The 9,311-nt window shown below is 32.0% G+C and overlaps 1 protein-coding gene across 1 annotated transcript; it reads right to left on the bottom strand.

Annotated features, from left to right (window-relative positions):
* Window positions 1–299: 299 nt before the first annotated feature.
* Window positions 300–4,175, bottom strand: LOC114422872 (aluminum-activated malate transporter 12-like). The gene is made up of 6 exons (XM_028389425.1): window positions 3,642–4,175; window positions 3,347–3,487; window positions 2,778–3,050; window positions 2,179–2,300; window positions 1,930–2,073; window positions 300–1,213 (listed from the first exon to the last, which is right to left on the bottom strand). The coding sequence occupies exons 1-6, from the start codon at window positions 3,949–3,951 to the stop codon at window positions 590–592; spliced, it is 1,614 nt and encodes a 537-aa protein (XP_028245226.1). The 5' UTR covers window positions 3,952–4,175; the 3' UTR covers window positions 300–589.
* Window positions 4,176–9,311: the final 5,136 nt, after the last annotated feature.

Genomic DNA, 9,311 nt, shown 5'->3' with positions numbered 1-9,311 from the left:
TCTCCTATTCTTCCTCACATACACTCTCCACACTTTGGGATTATTTACTTGGGCCGCATCTTGCACTAGGGGCCTATCAACACCATAGTCTCAATTCTTTTTTATATAAGGAATAAACCTCATAAGAAGCTAGAGCTCCTGCAGTAACAAGTTTCAGCTGTCACTAGGTCCTTGAATGCTAATCATTTGTTCTCTTTATTGAATGATTAACTATTGTGATATAAATTTAAAAACTAAATTTGAAGTGAATTAATCAGAATGTTAACAGTAGAAGAATATTGTGAGCCCCTAGCATCATATATTAGAGAACAATCCTCAAAGAGAAAGGTTTTCGATCTATATATTTGTTCCCACAATTGAGAGTCATACCATCAACAGTCTTAACACTGAATGCATCCATCCATCTTATAACCTGAAAGATTGTCATCCTGAGAAATATTCCTACTAATAGCATATCAAAAGTCTAAATTAAACACACTCAAATATAGTAATTATATATAATATCCATCAGCACCATTCATCAAATAACAGATTATCCATATCCATGAAAATAATGCACCATCTAATGGCTAAGGCTTCTTTCTCTTAATTAGTCCACTCCATGAGAAGGTAAATGGTTCTGTGACACGTCGACTCGAGGCTCCTGACAAGTGACAACAAACTCATCCCCGGGTATGAACTCTTTAAAGCATGCTAGTCTCCCCAGTTCCTCAACTTCCTCTATGACAAGGTCCAGTTTAGCCACTGTTTCCACGAGCAAAGACGCAAAGGCGGCGAAAGGAAGAGCTTCAGAGAACTCAAGGCTAGTGATTGCAATTTTACTCAGTTGTGGCCTTAAAGACTTGCGTTCTGATTCCTTTGTCTGTTCGGCAGAAACCCTTTTGGTCTTCCATTCCAGCAATGCTGAAGAATCAGTTTTAACACTTGATAGGGAGGTCTTTCCATGTCTTTCTTGTCCAACTTGTGCAGCAGCTATTTTGAGCATGTTGGTGGCTTGGTTGTGCCTGTGCTTGGGGCCTAAGAAGAGGCGAGGTTGAGATTTTATGGCAGTGTTGAGGTCCTGTAAGGCTTCGTGCAGATGATCAGAGAGTATTTCTGGAGAGCAATGACGGCGATTCCTTATGCTGTTCGAAAGTTCTATCAGTACTTTGGATACCTCTGCTGCCAGCCGAATGCAGGGGTCCTTGAACATGGCTCTAACTGATCTAGGTGTCTAAAAGATTTTCAAATGAAAGTGTATACAAATCATAATAGTGGGATTAAAAAACTATCCAATTGCACTAACTACTTAACATGATAGATGATCCACAACATTTAGTATGCAGTTTGCACACACATAAACATCTTTCATAATAAAAAGATTTCCAAATTCCTTGTATAACCTATAAGCATCCGTTAGTAATTTAGTATAAAGGTAACTGATGCATGGTTTATGAACATATTTATATTCTCTAACGGATAATATCATTGTATATATATTAAAATAGAACAATATTAATATTTAGACACTTCATTATTTTAAATACCTCATCAACACTTTTTATTTTTTTCTTTATTTTTCTTTTTTTATCATATTTAGTTTTTTTTTTATTTCTCTCTAACAACGTGTTGAATAACATTTAAAGTGTCTAAATATATTTTTCATTATTCTATTTATATTTTTTTTTGTGAAGTGAGTTATTAGTTTTATAATAAAATAACAAGTCATAAATCAATAATAAAAAATTAAACGAGTGTAGTTTTGGCTTGGCCCTCCTTTTTAGCAAAAAGAAATAAATAAACGAGTTTAAATGACTAGCAACTTGTCTATATTTTTATTATTGATAAAATATTTTAATTAATTTTAATTTTTTATTATATTTTATTAACTGTTGCAACCTTGAAGAATTACTGAATGTTCAAATAATGATAAATTTTATTAAGCATTACCTGAATTTCTGTTCTCAAACAGCCATGTAAAGCTACCACAGTATAACCAAATTGACGAAGAACAGCTCCGACTTTTACATACTGCTGCCATGGAAACCTATGACAGTACCTCGAATGCCTTGGCTCCCAACTTGCATGCAATGCCTGCCCAATTTAAAATAGAAGATCCCACCGATTGTTTCATTCAATTCCAAGAGAATGAATTTATTAAAATGAACTAAATAATATATGATTCACTCACTGCCTTACCAGTGTTTCATCAATGGATTTTGAATCCAAAACAGCCTTATAACCTTTGTATATTGGATCCTCTGATAATTTCATATATCCAGAGCCTTCAATTTCTCCGTAAAAGTACTCATTCACACAAGCTGCAACATTTTAATTACCTTCACTTTATTAACTTAAACTTATACAGTAAATTTCACTAGAAATGATAAGGAAAATAAGTATTATGAACTATTGAGACTTCTGTGATGAAGGCAAATGCAATTAATATTTATGGCAAAAAAGCACATATGCATGCATATATATATATATATATATCCACGCACGACAGGATTTTGGATTGTGTGATTTTCACCAATCTCCACATGACACGCTATTAATTCTTAACTCATTTTAGTAAACGAAAAGTGACTATGTGACGTGGAGTTTAGCTAGAACCACACGATCCCAAATGATATAATAATTTTCGTTGCATGCACACTAACACACACGTATGTATATATAACTGTAAAAATCATCAAACGCAAGTATGGACATGTGTCCAACAGATATAACATGGCATGCGACTATTTTATAAAGTTTGTGCTTCCTTGATTAATATTATGAGTTTGTATATATACCTTCTATAGATTTGGCAAGGCCTTCGAGCTTGTAAACCGTGGAATTATGCAGATCTTCTCCTGACCAGTTTGGAAATACCAGTAGACTCATCAGAAGGCAAACAGCACAGCCTATGGCAATGGTGTATACGCGATCATGTGCAATTTTCAAGACATTTTCAAGCCGGTAGCTCGACACAGTAATCAGGTTGAAAGTCAAGAGAAATATAACTAGACCATAGTCATAATTCTTCTTTATATAGGGAATAAACCTCATATAAGTAGCTAGAGCTCCTGCAATAGCAAATTTAGTTCATGAGTTATATTTAGTCGTCATCACAATCACAAAGCTTGTCATTTGTCAATACATCCCTCTATGCTAATAATCATTTAATTTGTTCTCTTTATTGAATGGATTAATTTTTGTCATGTAAATTTCAAAACTAAAAAAGAAGTGAATTAATCACAGAGTTAGCATTGGTAGAATCATTAAAAGACAGTCCTTTTATCAGGAAACCTCAATTTCAAGTCATATTTCTTTTATTATTATTGTCTGATATCTTATAAACTAGTAAAGCAAATCTATACACCTATAAAAAAAACTGCAGCTCCGATGATAATAGCTTGAGAGACTCGGTCAGATGCATTTGCAATATACCCAACAAGAAATGCCAATAATCCTGCTAACAGTGTCCCCAATCCTCTGTTGAGCCCTTTGCATAAAGTTGCCCCTGGAACAAAAAGAAATTAAAAAATATTAAGATCATGCACAAATAACATGCAGCAGAAACACATTATTTAACATAGGAATATAGAAATATCAGGTGGAAGAGTAATTGAGTTTGATTATAGTATTTGGTATTTAAGAGGATAACAATAACTTGCCTGCAGTGAATTCCAACACAACAACCACGGTCATGACAGCCCAAATAGCACTCTGTCCAATCCCCTTGAAAAGTGGCTCCAACAAATACAACAAAGAAGCAAGAGTTAGAGACAAACCCACTTTAAATGCATGGATCAACCTTCTTGGGTCTTCACGTCCCACCTTCCACGTTGTCTGCCAAGCCTTGTTAGGAAATCTCATCACCCTCTCACCAAAAACATGCACACGTTTCTTCCACTTCCCATTCATTATGCAATTCTCATTCTCAACCATTGCCATTTCTTGACCAGCATAAACTTTGGGAACCATATTTCTTAGTTAATCAAGCTGCAAGTTATAGCAGCTAACTTAGACGTGAGTATAGTGGAGCAGGAAGTAAAGACCAATGAAACAAGTTAATGTTAGGCTTTATTTCTCAGGTGGTGTTTCATATTTCAGTACAAGAGATAGTTTTAAAACGGATATTTTTGTCATTTTGTGGGTTAATGGGGAGTCTAGATGCATGAAAAGAGAACCCCAATTTTGTCCATGAAGCAAAGTGTGAACTTTATAACGCGGGTGAAAGGTAGAAGCTGGCGATCGAGGTCATTAATTTCTACGTTCACGTGCATTCCATTAAAGTGACAATGCTTTTAAACTGAGTATCTCTCTCAAGTCCTAAAACGTTGAACAAAGAAAATTATACTAGTACTATTTTTTGTGGTGATTGCTTCCATGTCACCTTGGTGATTATACTGTTTTTATTATCGGGGTCAATATTATAAGGAAACATGTAAAAATCAGTAAAGAATGCTTCGATTTTTCCTCACCACAACAGTTAAAATTATATCTAACTTAATTTATTTGTTGAATATCGTGAAGCTGAGTAGGTGATCACTAGTTGCACCGACCAATTTACGTACATAAAAGTACAATGCAGAACATATATAGGTTCAACAAAGGCGAAGCGCATTCATTGAATACCTATTAATCTATTAGCCTAAATGCTCAATTACTGCTTAAGCGTTGGTACAATATTTGTTTCCAAATCAACTAGGATCAGTCTGGTAACGAAGGTTTTGGATAGTACATAGAAAATTATTTAATTGCTGATAGTATATAGAAAACTATTGTAGGTTCAAATCTTATTGTCTTTATTGTACATCAAAATAATATTTGTTTGCAAATTCCAGTTTGCAACTGTTTAACTCTAGCAAGTAATTTTTCATTGGACTTTTTTTATTATTGTAGTCAAATGTTAACAATTGGTCTCTTATGTCACTTGAGAAATTTGAATCTATCATCTCCTTATCACTCCATTCCTTTTGCTTCTCTCCCAACCACCAAATCACTTTATGACACATTATTGTCAGAGATATAAGGTGAATTAGATAATTAAGAAAAAAAGAAAAAAATAATTATAAATTTAATTTCATCTGCTACCAAAATTAATATTTTAGCATACTAACACCTGCCTGTTAAAAAAAAAAAAAAACTCATTGGCCTTGGTTAAGAGTTTTATTGGCATTAAAGAGTGCTGCTGCCAGCTGCAATATGGCAATGTGCTAATGATACTATAATTGTATAGCATAGTCCAAAGGTGGTGTTGACTCCTATTGTGCTTCACGGGAAAACGGCAATACCACCAATAATGGCCATATATAATATGGTATCAAAAAAAGGGGAAGAACCGTGTGAACTGTTCTATTTGATATTAACGTAGCTTTTTTGAATCTAAATGTGTACGCTGTTGTCCTTAAACAGCTAGCTGGGGTTGATTTCTTTCTTTTTCTTTTTGTTTTGTTATAATACTAAGCGGTTCTCTCGTGCATTTCCAACTTCTCCATGACTCGATCTCTGAAGCTGAGATTTCAACATGTGGCTCCATAAACCAATTGCCATCTGTATTGTGTTAGAAACAAATTTTCAATTAAACTGAGATAATTTGTGCCCCTACAAACAGGTCATGCATCAAACTCAACGATGGAATCGGTCGAAAGGGTTATGATCGGATTCTGACTTCCGTATGGAAAAAATTATCAACATGAGATCAGCCTTGCGCATTAATGCTTTAAGCCTAATTTAACCCAACCTAATATATATTGTCAGACCTAAAGTGACATTCACGTCAAAAGTCATCGAATTTGCATAATTTTCAAAAAATAAGAAATTTCATTTACTAAAAAAATAAAGAACCAAAGTTTACATAATTAATAATAAAGAGATCAAAAGTAAAAAACGGTTTATTATTTCCATCACGTAAGAATAAAATCTTTTTTTTATTTACTCCTTCTTGGTATGGCTTTAGAAGAGGCTGTATCTTCAATAACTACTCATGATCGCTAAAACCCCTAGTCGAAACACAAACTATAATTAAGTCCAATGCTCAAACCATTTCCCAGCTTCAATGGGTTCTCTCATCTTAGAGACTTAGACACACAAAAATATGTCCTTCACTCGCTGTGTCAAGAGGGGAATTCTATTTCAACTCCTCTTTTAACTCCACAACCCTCTTTCTTCCCCCTCATTTTTTAATATTCCAAAATTTAATTTCCTAGTGTATCTTTTCATTCCATAAATTAATTTTCGAAATAAAGACATGAAGAAAAACATAAAGAGGGTATAAATAGAATTTTTCCTTCAAGAGTAGAAATTCAACTAATAAATCAACCTATAAACAGATCGGCCCATTTGGTCCCAAATGAATCGTAAGCTACCAAAGCAAATAATAGCTGCTTTAGACTCGTGCCCAGAAACCACTATACAAAAATGAAAATATGAGAGGATGTTTGGTTTGACTGTTTTCTGTTTTCATTTTTACTGGAAATAGAAAATGATAATAAAAATACATTTAGTTGGATTTTTAAAAACATTTTCAGTGAAAATATTTTCTCAAACGAACCAAAAATTGAAAACAATAAAATCTCGTTTTCAATTGAAACTAGAAATATCATTTTGGGTAAAATGAAAACGTGGTGACAAAAAATGTAATTTTAAGTAAATCTAAAAATACATTTCCTTTTGAAAACGTATTTTCAATATTTTTATTTCTTGAAAGCAAAAACAAGAAATCTTTTAGAATTTTAATATTTTAAAAATGAAAAAAGTTTTCAAAAAATAAAAACAAAGAATGAAAATGTAAATCAAATTCAGTCTAAGTTTTTTGTTGCATTAACAACTCAAAAGTCTTTACAGTTTACTCATCCTTCAATTATTTATATTTTTTAATTCTTTGACTAGTGCCTTCAAAGCACATGTTAGAATTTACCTATCTTATTTTCAAGGTAATAAAAAAGAAAATCTACGGCAGAGCATAGTTATTTTGCAAAATATTCATAGCTTTCCGATGCAAGACTACGAACTTGCCCCAAATATAGGATTTCTCTCTTCAATTGGAAACCGGCAGCATGGAGAAACAGCTTTACCTTTTTTCCCATACTCGTTACCGCAACCAGCACACATAACTTGGTGTGCGCATGGCAAGAACATGACTGAAACTTCATCCTTTCCACATATAATGCATTCTCTATCACCGTTGACTTCTTTTCCAGAAAAATCCTTCACATTATCTAACTCTAGCAGAAGCTTAGCAAGGGAGAGAGTAAAAAAAAACATCTCGGACTTATTAGGTTGGTGGTGAAGGGAGAGAGTAAAGGGAGAAATAAGGAGGGAAAGGTCGTGATTCAAATCCCCCATTAACACATTAACATTAATTAGCCAATAAAAAAAAAATCATCTCAAAGAGCTTGTCTTCATGAAGTTCGCCAAATAATTGGAAGCTGGGATGTCAAGTTATACTTAATAAGTCTGTCCAATGATCCTGCTGCATATATTACACTGTTTTCTTCTTCTTCTTTTTTTTGAAAAAAAAAAAGAAAGATAAAGAGCATACGTACACTGTCTATGTCTTTCATGATTTCATTCATTAATTTAGTAGCATGTCTTTTTGCCAAAAATGAAATTTATGGTCTTAATCCTCCCATTTGGGTATTATTCTTTAATTTTAACTTTAGTATATTAATTATTTATATTTAATCATTTGGCTGTAAAAAATGAAATTTAAGAAAATTAAATATATATTTGGAACTTTTTATGAATTCCATTTTTAGTTTTTAAAAAATCGACCGGTCTTGTAAACTTTATAAGCCCCTCCATACATAATATATCTCCTCTTAGTTTGAAAAATATATTTTTCTAAAAAAATCCCAAAAAAAGAAAGATATTGTAGAGTGAAATAAATAAATAAAAGGAAATCATAAAAATTAAAGTTTAATATCTATACACCAATAATATCATTCAATTAAAAATTACCGTAAGAAGAAAAAAATTATGCAGTGACATTATAAAAAATTTTATGTTGTCATTTAATTACAACTTATCATATATAATAAATTTATTAATTTTTATGATAATTATTTTAAAAATTATACTAATGATGAATTATGATTGAATGATAATATAGAAGTGATTTATATCATCAAATGATTATTAAATTTTTATTTTAAAAGTTACCAAATTTATTATATATTATGAGTTATGATAAGATGATTGTATAAAAATTTTTATATTGTTAAAGGATAACTTTTTTTTTTTGGAAAAGTATCCCATAAAATTCATTCTGAACATATTTTTGAGAGAAAACTCAGCAAAAACCAAGAAGTATAGTTTGTGGTCCTGTCTTGCATGCTGGCCTTTGGAGCCAGACCAGACATGAACACGCAGTGGTAAGCCCTTATCGATGCTTCTCAGCTTTTCGTTCTCTCGCTTTCTCCACTTTCTTGTCAATTTAAGGCCAATAGTATACTTTTCCCCGCCTTCGGTATATATGCATTTATACTTTATTTTATTCTTCGATTTTCTCAACCTCATAAATTTCCTTTTCTTTCTATCAATTATATATTCTTGGATATCTTTCATCTAGTAACATAGGTTCTTCACACTTTAACCCACAAATACTTTTTTGAATAACGATTAACAAGAACACACACGAACAACATTGCTCTTAGGAGTTATAGGACTCTCTTTATTGAGTTTCATTTCTTCGCAATGCCAGTGCAATTCGTTTAATTTGAAAGATTGAACCGTATTATGACAAATGAATCAAAGTAATCAAGCACTGCTCCTAACTATTTTAAGTTTGCTAATGCTATCCTATACACCCATTTAATTTGTGTGCATAGTAAAAAAGCCTTGGATGCTATTCGGGTGTCCATAGAAATACCCTGATGATGGGTAGAAAGATAGGATAAGCACTACGCAGAATCAAATATGCCCATTCTGATAAAATGGATTTGACCTACCCACCATATCTCTCATCAAATTTAGCCCAACAACAATATTTAGGAAACAAAAAATATTAATTAGAGGAGTATATATTAATGATTCGTTTCATCTCAGTCACTTAATATTTAAAAAATTATTTTGAGTCTGATTGATTTGGATTAGCTTGAGTAGACCCTTTAAATATTATTTATATTTTTTAATCATAAGACTTAAAACTTAATATTTCATTATTTCCCACTGATCATTTTTTTAATATTTCAGTCAATAAAAATATTTTTTTACAACATAAATTACTAAACATGGGTTAATAATAGTTTATTTCTTAAAAATTTAAGAATGCGTCACTGTTTTTAAAATTTATTTTTGGTAAATTTAAAATTTATTAAATAAAATGAGAGAGCATTAGT

The sequence above is a fragment of the Glycine soja genome, chromosome 1 (assembly GCF_004193775.1).
Source record: "Glycine soja cultivar W05 chromosome 1, ASM419377v2, whole genome shotgun sequence".
Lineage (NCBI taxonomy): Eukaryota > Viridiplantae > Streptophyta > Magnoliopsida > Fabales > Fabaceae > Glycine > Glycine soja.
Note: the sequence above shows the minus strand (reverse complement) of the source record. Positions and strands in the feature narration are given on the sequence as shown.